Source organism: Oncorhynchus tshawytscha, unplaced genomic scaffold, assembly GCF_018296145.1.
Source record: "Oncorhynchus tshawytscha isolate Ot180627B unplaced genomic scaffold, Otsh_v2.0 Un_contig_5262_pilon_pilon, whole genome shotgun sequence".
In the NCBI taxonomy this organism is placed as follows: domain Eukaryota; kingdom Metazoa; phylum Chordata; class Actinopteri; order Salmoniformes; family Salmonidae; genus Oncorhynchus; species Oncorhynchus tshawytscha.
This window is the reverse complement of record NW_024608508.1, coordinates 22,486-43,432: the sequence shown is the minus strand read 5'-3', so window position 1 is coordinate 43,432 and position 20,947 is coordinate 22,486. Positions and strand designations below refer to the sequence as shown.

The 20,947-nt window shown below is 40.7% G+C and overlaps 1 protein-coding gene across 1 annotated transcript in view; it reads right to left on the bottom strand.

Annotated features, from left to right (window-relative positions):
- The window catches only part of LOC121843580 (NLR family CARD domain-containing protein 3-like), a gene marked incomplete at its 5' end in the record, with an annotated part of 50,438 nt that overhangs the window by 8,704 nt on the left and 20,787 nt on the right, over positions 1–20,947 (bottom strand). Inside the window, 4 exon segments of the mRNA XM_042313309.1 lie at positions 3,736–3,909; positions 4,195–5,965; positions 6,308–6,536; positions 6,666–6,750. Of these exon segments, the coding sequence (XP_042169243.1) occupies positions 3,736–3,909; positions 4,195–5,965; positions 6,308–6,536; positions 6,666–6,750 (2,259 nt within the window).

Genomic DNA, 20,947 nt, shown 5'->3' with positions numbered 1-20,947 from the left:
GCTAACCTCTCACCATTACCAATAACAGAGGCTACAACAAAACATACTAAGCTCTCACCATTACCAATAACAGAGGCTTACAACAAAACATTCTAACCTCTCACCATTACCAATAACAGAGGCTACAACAAAACATACTAACCTCTCACCATTACCAATAACAGAGGCTACAACAAAACATGCTAACCTCTCACCATTACCAATAACAGAGACTACAACAAAACATGCTAACCTCTCACCATTACTAATAACAGAGACTACAACAAAACATGCTAACCTCTCACCATTACCAATAACAGAGACTACAACAAAACATGCTAACCTCTCACCATTACCAATAACAGAGGGGGTCTGATCTTTGTGCCTCTGTAACTTTCTCATTCATCATCATTCACGATTCATTCCTGATTATTCATAATCATGGTAGCATCCACATGAATGTAGAAGTGTTCAGAAACATCTTCTATTCTTACTGACAATACAAGTGAAGTGACTCCAAAATGACAGGACATTATTCACCATTCAGTTTCTATTAGGAAAAATATAATCTAAAACACAACCAAGACAAACTGAAAATGAATTCAACAAGTTAGTAGAAACACAATCTTGATGTAATCACTGTAGGCTTGAAATATGGGACCAAATACTAAATGTATGACTACTTTAATACAAATATAATATAAGTGAATTTGTCCAAATAATGAAGACCTCTTCAAATGGGACTACAGTGCCTTGCAGAGGTATTCATCCCCCTTGGCGTTTTTTCCCATTTTGTTGCATTACAACATGTAATTTAAATAGATTTAGATAGACAAACACAAAATAGTCCAAATTGGTCAAGAGAAATACAAATAAAAAACTTTAAAAAATACAATTAAAAACAGAAAAGTGTACATATGTATTCATTTACTATGAAGCCCTTAAATAAGATCTGGTCCAACCAATTACCTTCACAAATCACATAATTAGTTAAATAAAGTCCATCTGTGTGCAATCTAAGTGTCACATGATCTGGCATGATCTGTCACATGATCTCACTGTTATGAAAGGCCCCAGAGTCGACAACAACCAAGAAAGCAGCACTATGAAGACCAAGGAGCTCTCCAAACAGGTCAGGGACAGAGTTGTGGAGAAGTACAGATCAGTTATAAATATATATAATATATAATTTTGAAAATCCCACGGAGCACAATTAAATCCATTATTAAAAATGGAAAGAATATGGCACGACAACCAACCTGCCAAGAGAAGGCCGCCCACCAAAACTCACGGACCAAGCAAGGAGGGCATTAAACCTCTCTACCCATCTCTCTCCCTCTCTACCCCTCTCTCCCCATCTCTCCCCCTCTCTCTCCATCTCTACCATCTCTCTCCCTCTCTACCCCTCTCTCCCCTCTCTCTCCCTCTCTACCCATCTCTCTCCCTCTCTACCCCTCTCTCCCCATCTCTCCCCCTCTCTCTCCCTCTCTACCATCTCTCTCCCTCTCTCTCCATCTCTCTCCTCTCTACCCATCTCTCTCCCTCTCTATCCATCTCTCTCACTCTCTACCCATCTCTCTCCCTCTCCACCCATCTCTCTCCTCTCCACCCATCTCTCTCCCTCTCTCCCCATCTCTCTCCCTCTCTTACCCATCTCTCTCCTCTCTACCCATCTCTCTCCCTCTCTCCCCATCTCTCCCCATCTCTCTCCCTCTCCACCCATCTCTCTCCCTCTCTCCCCATCTCTCTCCCTCTCCACTCATCTCTCTCCCTCTCTATCCATCTCTCTCCCTCTCTATCCATCTCTCTCCCTCTCTATCCATCTCTCTCCCTCTCTACCCATCTCTCTCCTCTCTACCCATCTCTCTCCCTCTCTCCCATCTCTCTCCCTCTCCACCCATCTCTCTCCCTCTCTCCCTCTCTTACCCATCTCTCTCCCTCTCCACTCATCTCTCTCCCATTCTACCCATCTCTCTTCCATATCTCTCTCCCTCTCCACCCATCTCTCTTCAATATCTCTCTCCCTCTCTACCCATCTCTCTCCTCTCCACCCATCTCTCTCCCTCTCTCCCCATCTTCTCCCTCTCTTACCCATCTCTCTCCTCTCCACTCATCTCTCTCCCTCTCTACCCATCTCTCTTCCATATCTCTCTCCCTCTCCACCCATCTCTCTTCCATATCTCTCTCCTCTCTACCCATCTCTCTCCCTCTCCACCCATCTCTCTCCCTCTCTATCCATCTCTCTCCCTCTCCACCCATCTCTCTTCCATATCTCTCTCCCTCTCTACCCATCTCTCTTCCATATCTCTCTCCCTCTCCACCCATCTCTCTCCCTCTCTATCCATCTCTCTCCCTCTCCACCCATCTCTCTTCCATATCTCTCTCCCTCTCTACCCATCTCTCTCACTCTCTACCCATCTCTCTCACTCTCTACCCATCTCTCTACCCATCTCTCTCACTCTCTACCCATCTCTCTCCCTCTCTACCCATCTCTCTCCCTCTCTACCCATCTCTCTCACTCTCTATTGGATGCAGTCTATCACAGTGCAATCCGTTTTGTCACCAAAGCCCCATATACTACCCACCATTGCGACCTGTACGCTCTCGTTGGCTGGCCCTCGCTTCATACTCGTCGCCAAACCCACTGGCTCCATGTCATCTACAAGACCCTGCTAGGTAAAGTCCCCCTTATCTCAGCTCGCTGGTCACCATAGCATCTCCCACCTGTAGCACACGCTCCAGCAGGTATATCTCTCTAGTCACCCCCAAAACCAATTCTTTCTTTGGCCGCCTCTCCTTCCAGTTCTCTGCTGCCAATGACTGGAACGAACTACAAAAATCTCTGAAACTGGAAACACTTCTCTCCCTCACTAGCTTTAAGCACCAACTGTCAGAGCATCTTACAGATTACTGCACCTGTACATAGCCCACCTATAATTTAGCCCAAACAACTACCTCTTTCCCAACTGTATTTAATTAATTTGTTTATTTTGCTCCTTTGCACCCCATTATTTTTATTTCTACTTTGCACATTCTTCCATTGCAAAACGACCATTCCAGTGTTTTACTTGCTATATTGTATTTACTTTGCCACCATGGCCTTTTTTGCCTTTACCTCCCTTCTCACCTAATTTGCTCACATTGTATATAGACTTGTTTATACTGTATTATTGACTGTATGTTTGTTTTACTCCATGTGTAACTCTGTGTCGTTGTATGTGTCGAACTGCTTTGCTTTATCTTGGCCAGGTCGCAATTGTAAATGAGAACTTGTTCTCAACTTGCCTACCTGGTTAAATAAAGGTCAAATAAAAAATATAAAAAAATAAATGCTGTGGGTTTGTTTTTTCTTCGGCAGGGACTGGGAAACCAGTCAGAATTGAAGGAATGATGCATGGCGCTAAATACAGGGAAATTCTTTCAGTCTTCCAGATATTTGAGAAGGAGGTTTTTAAGCTAAAGCAACACTCGAGTGGTTTAAGGGGAAAAATGTAAATGTCTTGTAATGGTCAATCGAGAATTTGTGGAATGACTTACAGACCCCCAAAAATCTTTTAATTCCAAGTTAAAGAAAACAAAAAAGAAAAAAATTAAAAGTGACTGGAAATGACTAAAAGTGACTGTACAAGGCTTTCATTTCTAAACAGTAAAACATATATGGAAATACTCTCAAATAAAAGGTGACATCCTGTCTGGTAAACACATGTGGATCTGGTGAACAGTTATCACTTGTTGACCAACTACAGGAATACTGACCTCAGAGTCTCCAGTTTACAGTGGGGATTCCCCAGTCCAGCAGAGAGCAGCTTCACTCCTGAATCCTTCAGGTCATTGTTACTCAGGTCCAGCTCTCTCAGGTGTGAGGGGTTTGACCTCAGAGCTGAGACCAGAGAAGCACAGCCTTCCTCTGTGACTCCACAGCCTGACAGCCTGACAAAGAGATCATCATGACTTCACAAACACACTGTTAATTTAACACCAGTAGTGTAGAAGGACAATGAAAGATGCATTTGGTTAATTATCCAAACAACATATAGATTCATTTTCCATCTCCTAGAATTGTGTGGTCAAATTGTTATACTAATGTGAAAATCAATTAATTTATTCAATATGTTATTCAATATAATATTATACACATGTTAGAATACATATTTTTCTCTAAACTGAATATTTCTTCCTGATGATTAGTTCTTAAATGTCATTTTATTTACTCACAGAACAGCTCTGGAGGCTTTGACCACTGGCAGCAGCCTCAGAAGACCTTCCTCTGATCTGGAGTATTTCTTCAGGTCAAACACATCCAGCTCCTTTTCTGAAGTCAGCAACACAAAGACCAGAGCTGACCACTGTGCAGGTGACAGGTTGGGTTTTGAGAGACTTCCTGATCTCAGGTAGCTTTGGATCTCCTCCACTAGAGAATGGTCATTCAGTTCATTCAGACAGTGGAACAGATTGATGCTCCTCTCTGGAGAGGGATTCTCCCTGATCTTCTTCTTGATGTACTTGACTGTTTCTTCATGGCTCTGTGAGCTGCTTCTTGACTTTGTCAGTAGACCCCGTAAGTGCTTCTGATTGGACTCCAGTGAGAGGCCCAGAAGGAAGCGGAGGAAAAGGTCCAGGTTTCCCGTCTCACTTTGTAAGGCTTTATCCACAGCACTCTTGTAGAAAGTAACTTCAGGTTTGGATGTTGTTTGCAGTTTGTCCATTAGATTCTCATTGTTGTTGATGAATGAGAGGAACACATATACAGCAGCCAGAAACTCCTGAATGCTCAGATGAACAAAGCAGTACACCTTGTCCTGGTACAGCCCACATTCCTCTTTAAAGAGCTGTGTGCACAATCCTGAGTACACTGAGGCTTCATTAACATCAATGCCAGCCTCTTTCAGGTCTTCTTCATAGAAAATCAGATTGCCATTCACAAGCTGTTGAAAAGCCAGTTTTCCCAGTGACAGAATGCTCTCTTTATTCCAGTGTGGACCTGTCTCTTCTTTCCCAAGATACTTTTCATTCTTCTGTTTGGTATGAAACACCACAAGGTGTGTGTACATCTCAGTCAGAGTCTTGGGCATCTCTTCTCTCTTATGTTTCAGCATGTGTTCAAGGACTGTTGCAGAAATCCAACAGAAGACTGGAATGTGGCACATGATGTGGAGGCTCCTTGATGTCTTTATGTGTGAGATGATTCTGCTGGCCAGGTCCTCATCACTGAATCTCTTCCTGAAGTACTCCTCCTTCTGTGGGTCATTGAACCCTCGTACCTCTGTCACCTGGTCAACACACCCTGAAGGGATCTTATTGGCTGCTGCAGGTCGGGTAGTTATCCAGAGGAGAGCAGAGGGAAGCAGATTTCCCTTGATGAGATTTGTCAGCAGAACATCCACTGAGGTTGACTCTGTGACGTCCCAACAGATCTTGTTCTTCTGGAAGTCTAGGGGCAGTCGGCACTCATCCAGACCATCAAAGATGAACAGAACTTTGTACTTGTTGTAGATGGAGATTCCTGATTGTTTGGTTTCCATTGAGAAGTGATTAAGAAGTTCAATGAAAGTGTGTTTGTCCTCTTTCATCAAATTCAGCTCCCGAAAAGGGAATGAAAATACAAATTGGACATCCTGATTTGCTTTTCCTTCAGCCCAGTCCAGAATGAACTTCTGCACAGAGACTGTTTTTCCAATGCCAGCGACTCCCTTTGTCAGCACAGTTCTGATACGTTTGTCTTGTCCAGTTAAGGGTTTGAAGATGTCGTTACATTTGATTGCAGTCTCTGGTCTTGCTTGTTTCCTGGTTGTTGTCTCAATCTGTCTTAGCTCATGTTCATTATTGACCTCTCCTGTTCCACCCTCTGTGATGTAGAGCTCTGTGTAGATGTTATTGAGAAGTGTTGGGTTTCCTTGTTTAGCGATCCCCTCAAATACACATTGAAACTTCTTCTTTAGATTAGATTTGAGTTCACGTTGGCAAATCACAGCGAGCTCATCTGAATCTAGAAATAACACAGAATATTTTAATATTCATGTTTTACATTATTGTAGGGATTATAACGTTTCATATTACAATAATTTATTCTCTAAACTGACTGTATAAATGTGTAAATGTTTTCATAATGCATTACAGACTGGTGTGACTGATTAATATTATTATTGGTATAATTGATTGTCTCTCTGTAAATTAATCAACAAATCCCTGCTGCTACTTGATGAGGTCACTAGGTGTTGTGTTAAGGCTGCTACAATATCATTGAGTTACACAGCTACTTTAGCTTTACTTTAGCTACAGCTTTTAAATGTTATAAAACATCATTCAACATGAGGCAGACAGATCTTACATTTCTCCAGTGTGTCAGCAAGCTCCTTCTGGTTCATTTTCCTCAGGATGTGCAGTGTGATCTTCAGAGCCCCCTCTCTGGCACTGCTCTCCTGCTTCTCATCTTCAGCATCCACCACTTCCTTATCCTGCTTCTGACTCTCAAAGCCTTCTGGGAGTTCTGGACTAAGAATCCTCTTGAACATCTTCAGCTCGTTCTTCACAAATGTCATAATTTTCTCTTCAAGCATCTGAAATAAATAAAGTAAATAAGTTAAGCAAGAGAATAAATGCTTTCTCATTAACACATTAATGAATGATTGACAGATCAACTTTACTTGAGGTAAACAAAAACAAATGTACATAACAGGACCACATACACTGAATATGGAGGCCAGGTCTGTTTGATGACTCTGGGAAGACTGACCACTGAGAATCTCTGACTCTGATCTCTCCTGTTGGTTTCTGTGGACAAAACATGAGATTACATCTCCTCATCCAGGGAGTACACACACACACACACACACACACACACACACACACACACACACACACACACACACACACACACACACACACACACACACACACACACACACACACACACACACACACAGGGAATGTTGTGTTTGTTTAATATTGTTTTAGGACTATGAAAATGGACAAAATGATTAGCCTATGGATTATGAAAACAACAACAATAAATGTGAAAATGGGAGAGGAGAAATGACTAGAGACAGTGTTGTTTAACTCACTGACCAGGACCCATGAGTTCTTCTTACCTTTGTTCAGTAATAAAGTCTCCCTCTCTAAACTCTATAGGTAGATCCATAGACCAGTCACTCTTCATGGACACACAGCTGGGAACAGGGGAGGCTGGTCTCTCCTGCTGGATTGGGCTTCAACACAACAGAGACAAACATTACATCTCTCATCTCCTCTGAGCTCAGATGGGGAAACAGAAGAAGAGTTTCACAAATAGAACGGACTTCCAGACGTTAGTTAATGGCGCGAGCAGTGTGTCATTTTAAATGACGAAATTAATTTATCGTCGCGAGCGTTGTAGTCAGTCTGTCAGCTCCGCTAAAAGGCTGGTGTCGTTACTCTGCTTCTCCGGGGGATGTTGAGGTAAATTTACTAACCATGATTTTTATAATGAATGTTTACTGAGGTTGAGGTTCTGACTAGTGATTATTTACCCGGTGTTCAATAAACACTAAAGTTACCGTCCATCTGGTGAAGAGAGGAGAACCGGACAGAGGTAGACAGCATCCGTCAACGAGAGAGGGAGAAGCCTCACCGGGATTTAACAGGTGGAAGAAACAAGATGCTGCTGGTAGAGTAGCTATGGTAACTAGGATGCTGCTGGTAGAGTAGCTATGGTAACTAGGATGCTGCTGGTAGAGTAGCTAGCTAGCTTACCGAGCTGTACCGACTAGCTAGCAGGTCGTTCGTCTGTCTCTCGTCTCGATGATGAATCCGGTGAACCACAAATTGAAACAAGGATAGAGAGTGAAAAGGATCTGGCTACACTCACACTGTCCCTGACCGTAAAGAAAAATGCAAATTGAACAATAAAGTCCAGTCAGTCCACTCTGCGCGTAACCGGCTTTTTTATCATTTATGTTAAACATTTTTTTTTAATTATAACAACATTTTGAGATCAAACATTCAGTTTTTTATAACATTATGTTGAGATCTGGGTCCATATGGCCAAAGTGTCTCAGAGTAGAAAATTGGTCGTATAAGTGCTGAGAATAAAGACATTTTACACTTATGGGTATAAATTACCTAGTTACCTACCCATTACCTAAATTACCTACCCAGCTAGTCAGCAGATATTTTTGGACACCTCGTGAGCTGTCCTAAGTAGTTAAGAGTTAACAGCAGGTGTCTTGATAATACTATAGAATAATGCAATAATGCAGTGAGTCAATGGTTCCTGTGCCACATGTAATTGCATTGCAGTAGTTAAAAATAATGTTTTTATATTTCTATGTGATCAACCCATAAATAATATAGACCTACATGCAACAGTATGTCTTGTGCTTTTGGCAATGAGTTATGTATAATAATTATGTATAACTGCATAGCATTTTGTCTTCATTTTGGCAGATTAACTCAGGCTTATTTCTGAAGATTAACTTTACAGTAAGTGCATTCATTTTAAGATAGCTATTTATTTTGGAAATAAACTTTATAAATTATTCATAAAATTATCATCTTACCTCTTAGCTTTGGTGTCATGTCCCTCAGAGAGATTAATTTTAGAGGCAGGGCCACCCTCCTCTCTCTTCCCGGAGAGACTCATTTTAGAGCACTGACCCCTAAACAGACATCCAACATGTTGGTTGTGGTTAACACAGTGACAACTAAACAGAGATCCAACATGTTGGTTGTGGTTAACACAGTGACAACTAAACAGAGATCCAACATGTTGGTTGTGGTTAACACAGTGACAACTAAACAGAGATCCAACATGTTGGTTGTGGTTAACACAGTGACAACTAAACAGAGATAAACATGTTGGTTGTGGTTAACACAGTGACAACTAAACAGAGATCCAACATGGTTAACACAGTGACAACTAAACACAGTGACAACTAAACAGAGATCCAACATGTTGGTTGTGGTTAACACAGTGACAACTAAACAGAGATCCAACATGTTGGTTGTGGTTAACCAACATGTTGGTTGTGGTTAACACAGTGACAACTAAACAGAGATCCAACATGTTGGTTGTGGTTAACACAGTGACAACTAAACAGAGATCCAACATGTTGGTTGTGGTTAACACAGTGACAACTAAACAGAGATCCAACATGTTGGTTGTGGTTAACACAGTGACAACTAAACAGAGATCCAACATGTTGGTTGTGGTTAACACAGTGACAACTAAACAGAGATCCAACATGTTGGTTGTGGTTAACACAGTGACAACTAAACAGAGATCCAACATGTTGGTTGTGGTTAACACAGTGACAACTAAACAGAGATCCAACATGTTGGTTGTGGTTAACACAGTGACAACTAAACAGAGATCCAACATGTTGGTTGTGGTTAACACAGTGACAACTAAACAGAGATCCAACATGTTGGTTGTGGTTAACACAGTGACAACTAAACAGAGATCCAACATGTTGGTTGTGTTTAACACAGTGACAACTAAACAGAGATCCAGCATGTTGGTTGTGGTTAACACAGTGACAACTAAACAGAGATCCAACATGTTGGTTGTGGTTAACACAGTGACAACTAAACAGAGATCCAACATGTTGGTTGTGGTTAATACAGTGACAACTAAACAGAGATCCAACATGTTGGTTGTGGTTAACACAGTGTCAACTAAACAGAGATACAACATGTTGGTTGTGGTTAACACAGTGACAACTAATTATTGTTCTCATTTATTCATTATCTCTTTGAGAAATAAAACATTTACTAACAGACATAGAAACATTCAGGTGATTTAATGCATCACATGAACATGTAGCTGTGACATTTCATCTCCATGGTAACTGTCAATAATAATAATAAGTCACTGTTTGTTAAGGTCGTTATAGACAGTACAGCAACAATAATAATAATAATAATAATAAGTCACTGTTTGTTAAGGTAGTTATAGACAGTACAGCAACAATAATAATAATAATAATAATAAGTCACAGTTTGTTAAGGTAGTTATAGACAGTACAGCAACAATAACAATAATAATAATAATAATAATAAGTCACTGTTTGTTAAGGTAGTTATAGACAGTACAACAACAATAATAATAATAATAATAATAAGTCACTGTTTGTTAAGGTAGTTATAGACAGTACAGCAACAATAATAATAATAATAATAATAAGTCACAGTTTGTTAAGGTAGTTATAGACAGTGCAGCAACAATAACAATATAATAATAATAATAATAAGTCACATTTTGTTAAGGTAGTTATAGACAGTACAGCAACAATAATAATAATAATAATAATAAGTCACAGTTTGTTAAGGTAGTTATAGACAGTACAGCAACAATAACAATAATAATAATAATAAGTCACTGTTTGTTAAGGTAGTTATAGACAGTACAACAACAATAATAATAATAATAATAATAATAAGTCACTGTTTGTTAAGGTAGTTATAGACAGTACAGCAACAATAATAATAATAATAATAATAATAATAATAATAAGTCACAGTTTGTTAAGGTAGTTCTAGACAGTACAGCAACAATAATAATAATAATAATAATAATAATAAGTCACTGTTTGTTAAGGTAGTTCTAGACAGTACAGCAACAATAATAATAATAATAATAATAATAATAAGTCACTGTTTGTTAAGGTAGTTATAGACAGTACAACAACAATAATAATAATAATAATAATAAGTCACTGTTTGTTAAGGTAGTTATAGACAGTACAGCAACAATAATAATAATAATAATAATAATAAGTCACTGTTTGTTAAGGTAGTTATAGACAGTACAGCAACAATAATAATAATAATAATAATAATAATAATAAGTCACTGTTTGTTAAGGTAGTTATAGACAGTACAGCAACACAATTATTTTTATTCATTAAAAGTAGGCTATTTATTGTCTTTCAATCTGTTCTTTTCTAAATGTTTCTGAGAATATAGACAGAAGTGCTAAAACGGACATGATTGATCTGAGGGGGAAATTATTGATCCATTCAGAAAGGTTTTTTTGTACAAGTAATTGATGTTATATTATGTAAAGTAGGCTAGGTTATAATGTATAGTAGTGGGTTGTTAGTGATATGTAGATGTTATATTATGTAAAGTAGACTAGGTTATAATGTATAGTAGTGGGTTGTTAGTGATATGTAGATGTTATATTATGTAAAGTAGACTAGGTTATAATGTATAGTAGTGGGTTGTTAGTGATATGTAGATATTATATTATGTAAAGTAGACTAGGTTATAATGTATAGTAGTGGGTTGTTAGTGATATGTAGATGTTATATTATGTAAAGTAGACTAGGTTATAATGTATAGTAGTGGGTTGTTAGTGATATGTAGATGTTATATTATGTAAAGTAGACTAGGTTGTATGGTATAGCAGTGGGTTGTTAGTGATATGTAGATGTTATATTTTGTAAAGTAGACTATGTTATAATGTATAGTAGTGGGTTGTTAGTGATATGTTATATTATGTAAAGTAGACTAGGTTATAATGTATAGTAGTGGGTTGTTAGTGATATGTAGATGTTATATTATGAAAAGTAGACTAGGTTATAATGTATAGTAGTGGGTTGTTAGTGATATGTAGATGTTATATTATGTAAAGTAGAGTCGGTTATAATGTATAACAGCAGTTTGTTAGTGATATGCAGATGAAAGTCTATACCTCAGCTATAGCCTACATGTCATCGATGACCAGTCTAAACCTGTTCAGATCAGTTCACATAATGTTATAGTCCTAACAGTAGCAGGACAGAGAATGTACTGTATATAACCTACATATCATAGATGATGCTGCTGCCAACACACTGACTCAACTCCAGCCACTTTAATAATGGGAATTGATGGGAAATGATGTAAATACATCACTAGCCACTTTAAACAATGCTACCTAATATAATGTTTACATACCTTACATTATTCATCTCTTATGTATACGTATATACTGTACTCTATATCATGTATTGCATCTTTATGTAATACATGTATCACTAGCCACTTTAACTATACCACTTTGCTTACATACTCATCTCATATGTATATACTGTACTCAATACCATCTACTGTATCTTGCCTCTGCCGCTCTGTACCATCACTCATTCATATATCTTTATGTACATATTCTTTGTCCCCTTACACTTGTGTCTATAAGGTAGTAGTTTTGGAATTGTTAGCTAGATTACTTGTTGGTTATTACTGCATTGTCGGAACTAGAAGCACAAGCATTTCGCTACACTCGCATTAACATCTGCTAACCATGTGTATGTGACAAATAAAATTTGATTTGTTTTATTCTATACTATTCTACTATTCTACTGTATCTTAGTCTATGTATTACTCATCTCATATGTATATACTGTATTCTATACTATTCTACTGTATCTTAGTCTATGCATCTCATATGTATATGCTGTATTCTATACTATTCTACTATATCTTAGTCTATGCATCACTCATCTCATATGTATATACTGTATTCTATACTATTCTACTGTATCTTAGTCTATGTATTACTCATCTAATATGTATATACTGTATTCTATACTATTCTACTATATCTTAGTCTATGCCGCTCAGACATTGTGACCAATAACATTTGATTTAGATTAGGCGATATACACTACATGACCAAAAGTATGTGGACACCTGCTAGTCGAACATCTCATTCCAAAATCATAGGCATTCCTATGGAGTTGGTCAGCCCTTTGCTGCAAGAACAGCCTCCACTCTTCTGGGAAGGCTTTCCACTAGATGTTGGAACATTGCTGCGGGGACTTGCTTCCGTTCAGCCACAAGAGCATTAGGGAGGTCGAGCACTGATGTTGGGTGATTAGGCCTGGCTCGAAGTCAGCGTTCCAATTCATCCCAAAGGTATTCGATGGGGTTGAGGTCAGGGCTCTGTGCAGGCCAGTCAAGTTCTTCCACACCGATCTCGACAAGCCATTTCTGTATGGACCTCGCTTTGTGCACGGGGACATTGTCTTGTTGAAACAGGAAAGGGCCTTCCCCAAACTGTTTCCACAAAGTTGGATGCACAGTCATTTTTATGCTGTAGCGTTAAGATTTCTCTTTACTGGAACTAGGGGGCCCGAACCATGAAAAACAGCCCCAGACCATCATTCCTCCTCCACCAAACTTTACAGTTGGCACTATGCATTCGGGCAGGTAGCGTTTTCGAGGCATCCGCCAAACCCAGAATCTTCTGTCGGACTGCCAGATGTTGAAGTGTGATTCATAACTCCAAAGAACACGTTTCCACTGCTCCAGAGTTGAATGGCGGCGATCTTTACACCAATCAAGCCGATGCTTGGCATTGCACATGGTGATCTTGTGTGCGGCTGTTCGGCCATGGAAACCAGTTTCAGGAAATCAATTTTCATGAAGCTGACGAACAGTTATTTTGCTGACATTGCAGTTTGGAACTCGGTATTGAGTGTTTCAACCGAGGAATTTGAAGGGGTGTCCACATATGTTTGTATATATCGTGTAGATCCTCTGTCCGGCTACTGGTAGGACTATAACATTATGTGAACTGATCTGAACAGTGGTGGCTGTTTAACAGTCTGATGGCCTTGAGATAGAAGCTGTTTTTCAGTCTCTCGGTCCCAGCTTTGATGCACCTGTACTGACCTCGCCTTCTGGATGATAGCGGGGTGAACAGGCAGTGGCTCGGGTGGTTGTTGTCCTTGATGATCTTTGTGGCCTTCCTGTGACATGGGGTGGTGTAGGTGTCCTGGAGGGCAGGTAGTTTGCCCCCGGTGATGCGTTGTGCAGACCTCACTACCCTCTGGAGAGCCTTACGGTTGTGGGCGGAACAGTTGCCGTACCAGGCGGTGATACAGCCCGACAGGATGCTCTCGATTGTGCATCTGTAGAAGTTTGAGTGCTTTTGGTGACAAGCCGAATTTCTTCAGCCTCCTGAGGTTGAAGAGGCGCTGCTGCGCCTTCTTCACGATGCTGTCTGTGTGGGTGGACCAATTCAGTTTGTCTGTGATGTGTATGCCGAGGAACTTAAAACTTACTACCCTCTCCACTACTAGTCCATCGATGTGGATAGGGGGGTGTTCCCTCTGCTGTTTCCTGAAGTTCACAATCATCTCCTTAGTTTTGTTGACGTTGAGTGTGAGGTTATTTTCCTGACACCACACTCCGAGGGCCCTCACCTCCTCCCTGTAGGCCGCCTCGTCGTTGTTGGTAATCAAGCCTACCACTGTTGTGTCGTCCGCAAACTTGATGATTGAGTTTGAGGCGTGCGTGGCCACGCAGTAGTGGGTGAACAGGGAGTACAGGAGAGGGCTCAGAACGCACACCCTTGTGGGGCCCCAATGTTGAGGATCAGCGGGGTGGAGATGTTGTTGCCTACCCTCACCACCTGGGGGCGGCCCGTCAAGAAGTCCAGTACCCAGTTGCATAGGGCGGGGTCGAGACCCAGGGTCTCGAGCTTGATGACGAGCTTGGAGGGCACTATGGTGTTAAATGCCGAGCTGTAGTCAATGAACAGCATTCTCACACAGGTATTCCTCTTGTCCAGATGGGTTAGGGCAGTGTGCAGTGTGGTTGAGATTGCATTGTCTGTGGACCTATTTGGGCGGTAAGCAAATTGGAGTGGGTCTAGGGTGTCAGGTAGATATGGTCCTAGACTAGTCTCTCAAAGCACTTCATGATGACGGTAGTCGTTTAGCTCAGTTACCTTAGCTTTCTTGGGAACAGGAACAATGGTGGCCCTCTTGAAGCATGTGGGAACAACAGACTGGGATAGGGATTGATTGAATATGTCCGTAAACACACCAGCCAGCTGGTCTGGGCATGCTCTGAGGGCGCGGCTGGAGTTTCCGTCTGGGCCTGCAGCCTTGCGAGGGTTGACACGTTTAAATGTTTTCCTCACGTCAGCTGCAGTGAAGGAGAGTCCACATATTTTGGTTGCGGGCCGTGTCAGTGGCACTGTATTGTCCTCAAAGCGGGCAAAAAGTTATTTAGTGTGCCTGGGAGCAAGACATCCTGGTCCGTGATGGGGCTGGTTTTCTTTTTGTAATCCGTGATTGACTGTAGACCCTGCCACATACCTCTTGTGTCTGAGCCGTTGAATTGAAATTCTACTTTGTCTCTATACTGACGTTTAGCTTGTTTGATTGCCTTGCGGAGGGAATAGCTACACTGTTTGTATTCGGTCATGTTTCCGGTCACCTTGCCCTGATTAAAAGCAGTGGTTCGCGCTTTCAGTTTCACGCGAATGCTGCCATCAATCCACGGTTTCTGGTTTGGGAATGTTTTAATCGTTGCTATGGGAACGACATCTTCAACGCACGTTCTAATGAACTCGCTCACCGAATCAGCGTATTCGTCAATGTTGTTGTTTGATGCAATACGAAACATATCCCAGTCCACGTGATGGAAGCAGTCTTGGAGTGTGGAATCAGATTGGTCGGACCAGCGTTGGACAGACCTCAGCGTGGGAGCTTCTTGTTTTAGTTTCTGTCTGTAGGCAGGGATCAACAAAATGGAGTCGTGGTCAGCTTTTCCGAAAGGAGGGCGGGGCAGGGCCTTATATGCGTCGCGGAAGTTAGAATAGCAGTGATCCAAGGTTTTTCCAGCCCTGGTTGCGCAATCGATATGATGATACAATTTAGGGAGTCTTGTTTTCAGATTAGCCTTGTTAAAATCCCCAGCTACAATGAATGCAGCCTCAGGATATATGGATTCCAGTTTGCAAAGAGTCAAATAAAGTTTGTTCAGAGCCATCGATGTGTCTGCTTGGGGGAATGTATACGGCTGTTACGTTCCCAGATTATGTGTTGTAGTTTGTGTATTTGCATGTGTTTATTTCAGGAAATGGCTTCCTGAAATCCCTCAAGCAGCTGATTGGTCGACTCCAGGGCTAATTGGAGAGCTGACCCCGCCCCCTCGTCAAGACACAGCTGTCTCCAATTCCCCATTCCTTCAGAAGCTATATAAAAGCCATTGTTCTGTTCAGGAGATCTTTTTTTCTTTTTGTAGAGGATTTTGCTGGATGTAGATTTGTTAGAGATTTGTTAGAGATTTGTTAGAGATTTGTTAGGAGGTAGAGATTTTGCTGGAGGTAGGGATTGCTGAGATTGATTGTGATAGAGGTTGATTTTGCTGGAAAGTGGTATGTTCTGTGAGTTTGTTGCTCAGAGCTTATTTGACATCCTTTTGTTTCTTAGTTTGTTTGAAATAGTTTAATATTCTGTTTCATTTGTTCCCAGGGGGGGAAGGGGAAGGCACCTAGGGAGTGCTTAGGCAAGAGGCCCGCGGGCATACATATACCCGTAGCATATTCGCTGTCTAGACACACTAGGTAAGACCTGGGCGGACCACCCCTTGTATTTTGGTTAGGGCACCAGGTGGTGCTAAATTAGGTAAGTAGTGGGTAGGCAGGTAAAATAGGAGAGGGGGCTTTGAGATTTACTTTCTTTGCTTTGGTTCCGTCCAGCCCCTTTTCCCCATATTACCGTGTAAAGGAATAAAGTCCTTGTAAACGGTACCACATTCTGCCTGTTGTCATTCTTACTTGCACCTACAGTCCATACCTTTTTCGCTTCACAGAGAGTTTAGTTGTAGCAGGGTGTTGCGTTCCCTCTTCATAGAGGCGTGCGTAACAACGGCTGTGATTATAATCGAAGAGAATTCCCTTGGTAGATAATGCGTTCTACATTTGATTGTGAGGAATTCTAAATCAGGTGAACAGAAGGATTTGAGTTCCTGTATGTTTCTTTCATCACACCATGTCTCGTTAGCCATAAGGCATACGCCCCCGCCCCTCTTCTTACCCGAAAGATGTTTGTTTCTGTCAGCGCGATGCGTGGAGAAACAAGCTGGCTGCACCGACTCCGATAGCGTCTCTCCAGTGAGCCATGTTTCAGTGAAGTAAAGAACGTTACAGTCTCTGATGTCCCTCTGGAATGCTACCCTTGCTCGGATTTCATCAACCTTGTTGTCAAGAGGCTGGACATTGGCGAGGAGAATGCTAGGGAGTGGTGCACGATGTGCCCGTCTCCGGAGTCTGACCAGAAGACCGCTTCGTTTCCCCCTTTTACGAAGTCGTTTTTTGGGTCGCCGGCTGGGATCCATTCCGTTGTCCTGGGTGAAAGGCAGAACACAGGATCCGCTTCGTGAAAGTCATATTCTTGGTCGTACTGATGGTGAGTTGACGATGCTCTTATATTCAGTAGTTCTTCTCGACTGTATGTAATGAAACCTAAGATGACCTGGGGTACCAATGTAAGAAATAACACGTAAAAAAACAAAAAACTGCATAGTTTCCTAGGAACGCGAAGCGAGGCGGCCATCTCTGTCGGCGCCGGAAGTACATGTAGTGTATATCGCCTAATCTAAAACAAATCAAATGTTATTGGTCAATGTCTGAGCGACATAGACTAAGATACAGTAGAATAGTATAGAATACAGTATATACATATGAGATGAGTAATACATAGACTAAGATACAGTAGAATAGTATAGAATGCAGTATATACATATGAGATGAGTAATGCCAGATATTTATAGCCAAGGCCAGATTCTTTTCACAACATTTCCAACAGAGACCATCAGGTTGGTCGGCATGATTAGTGATCATACTGTATCTCAAACCTACTGTGACTGTTGAATGTCTGACGACGACCTAACTTTATAGTAGTTTATAAGAGTTTGTAGCGAAGCTGCCTGTCTTTGCCTGAGTTTCATTCCAAAACACAATATATACATTTTCAGAAATGTTTGTAAATGAGCTTTTATTGTTCAAAGCATTTCTGAAAGAGATTGGTGTGTTTTTCCACTATCTAATCATGACATGGGGTTGTTCACTATCTAATCATGACATGGGGTTGTTCACTATCTAATCATGGGGTTGTTCACTATCTAATCATGGCATGGGGTTGTTCACTATCTAGTCATGGGGTTGTTCACTATCTAATCATGGGGTTGTTCACTATCTAATCATGACATGGGGTTGTTCACTATCTAATCATGACATGGGGTTGTTCACTATCTAATCATGACATGGGGTTGTTCACTATCTAATCATGGGGTTGTTCACTATCTAATCATGGCATGGGGTTGTTCACTATCTAGTCATGGGGTTGTTCACTATCTGGTCATGGCATGGGGTTGTTCACTATCTAATCATGGCATGGGGTTGTTCACTATCTAGTCATGGGGTTGTTCACTATCTAATCATGACATGGGGTTGTTCACTATCTAATCATGGCATGGGGTTGTTCACTATCTAGTCATGGGGTTGTTCACTATCTAATCATGGGGTTGTTCACTATCTAATCATGACATGGGGTTGTTCACTATCTAATCATGACATGGGGTTGTTCACTATCTAATCATGACATGGGGTTGTTCACTATCTAATCATGACATGGGGTTGTTAACTATCTAATCATGGGGTTGTTCACTATCTAATCATGGGGTTGTTCACTATCTAGTCATGACATGGGGTTGTTCACTATCTAATCATGACATGGGGTTGTTCACTATCTAATCATGGCATGGGGTTGTTCACTATCTAATCATGGGGGGTTGTTCACTATCTAATCATGGGGTTGTTCACTATCTAATCATGGGGTTGTTCACTATCTAATCATGGGGTTGTTCACTATCTAATCATGGGGGGTTGTTCACTATCTAATCATGGCATGGGGTTGTTCACTATCTAATCATGGCATGGGGTTGTTCACTATCTAATCATGACATGGGGTTGTTCACTATCAAGTCATGACATGGGGTTGTTCACTATCTAATCATGACATGGGGTTGTTCACTATCAAGTCATGACATGGGGTTGTTCACTATCAAGTCATGACATGGGGTTGTTCACTATCAAGTCATGACATGGGGTTGTTCACTATCTAATCATGACATGGGGTTGTTCACTATCTAATCATGACATGGGGTTGTTCACTATCTAATCATGGCATGGGGTTGTTCACTATCTAATCATGGCATGGGGTTGTTCACTATCTAATCATGACATGGGGTTGTTCACTATCTAATCATGACATGGGGTTGTTCACTATCTAATCATGGGGTTGTTCACTATCTAATCATGGCATGGGGTTGTTCACTATCTAATCATGACATGGGGTTGTTCACTATCTAGTCATGGCATGGGGTTGTTCACTATCTAATCATGGCATGGGGTTGTTCACTATCTAATCATGACATGGGGTTGTTCACTATCTAATCATGACATGGGGTTGTTCACTATCTAATCATGACATGGGGTTGTTCACTATCTAATCATGACATGGGGTTGTTCACTATCTAATCATGGCATGGGGTTGTTCACTATCTAATCATGACATGGGGTTGTTCACTATCTAGTCATGACATGGGGTTGTTCACTATCTAATCATGACATGGGGTTGTTCACTATCTAGTCATGGCATGGGGTTGTTCACTATCTAATCATGGCATGGGGTTGTTCACTATCTAATCATGACATGGGGTTGTTCACTATCATAATCATGGGGTTGTTCACTATCATAATCATGGGGTTGTTCACTATCTAGTCATGACATGGGGTTGTTCACTATCTAGTCATGACATGGGGTTGTTCACTATCTAATCATGACATGGGGTTGTTCACTATCTAATCATGACATGGGGTTGTTCACTATCTAGTCATGACATGGGGTTGTTCACTATATAATCATGGGGTTGTTCACTATCTAATCATGGCATGGGGTTGTTCACTATCTAATCATGGGGTTGTTCACTATCTAGTCATGGCATGGGGTTGTTCACTATCTAATCATGACATGGGGTTGTTCACTATCTAATCATGACATGGGGTTGTTCACTATCTAGTCATGACATGGGGTTGTTCACTATATAATCATGGGGTTGTTCACTATCTAATCATGGCATGGGGTTGTTCACTATCTAATCATGGGGTTTTTCACTATCTAATCATGACATGGGGTTGTTCACTATCTAATCATGGGGTTGTTCACTATCTAATCATGGGGTTGTTCACTATCTAATCATGGGGTTGTTCACTATCTAATCATGACATGGGGTTGTTCACTATCTAATCATGACATGGGGTTGTTCAATGACAGACAAGTATTTGTTTAAAATCTATCACTTGATGGTTTCATTTCAGAGAGAAAAAGAATCATGTTTTTTTTTCTTCCAAATGCTATATATCTGCCTCATTCTCAGATAAATCGTTAGTACTGCTAGGTTTTACTGCCTCACAGATAAATAATAGTATATCTGCCTCACTCTCAGAGAAATCAGTAGTACTGCTAGGTTTTACACAGTAATAATATATATCTGCTAGGTTTTATACAGTAATAATATATATCTGCTAGGTTTTACACAGTAATAATATATATCTGCTGGTTTTATTCAGTCAAATGTAACAAATAAATACATTTTTAATAAAGAACGACTACTATACATATATATACTATATACTATACTATACGATAAACTTGAAAAAAAATAAAGAACTGTGGAAGTGATACACTTGTGACATCAATATTTAAAAACAATAATTCAATACAGTAATATGACATCTGTCGTGGAAATTTCCTCTATTTACCAAATCATGGGAGCAAACCACACACACACGTCAGAGTTAGTTATAAAAGTCCATCTTTAATTATACGAGCTCTATCACAATCCTGTGACTCTCAGATAAATTCAGTGTCTCCCCAGTGAATTCTCTGAGAGTCCCCTTACAATGCAACTGAGTTCCTTTTAATAGCAAAGACACACATAGTCAGACAGCATAGACATAACTCATCGTTCAGCTTTGTCTCCTTTCCCAAACCCCAGAACCATAAACCAATTCCTCCATATCAACAGGCATATATCAAATTGTCATTTATATACAACCCACTCAAAATACAAACTATTGGACAAACTCACGGAGAGGAGGGTGAGGCTAAAGGTTAAGATAGAAACAACATAAGAGGGAAACACAGAT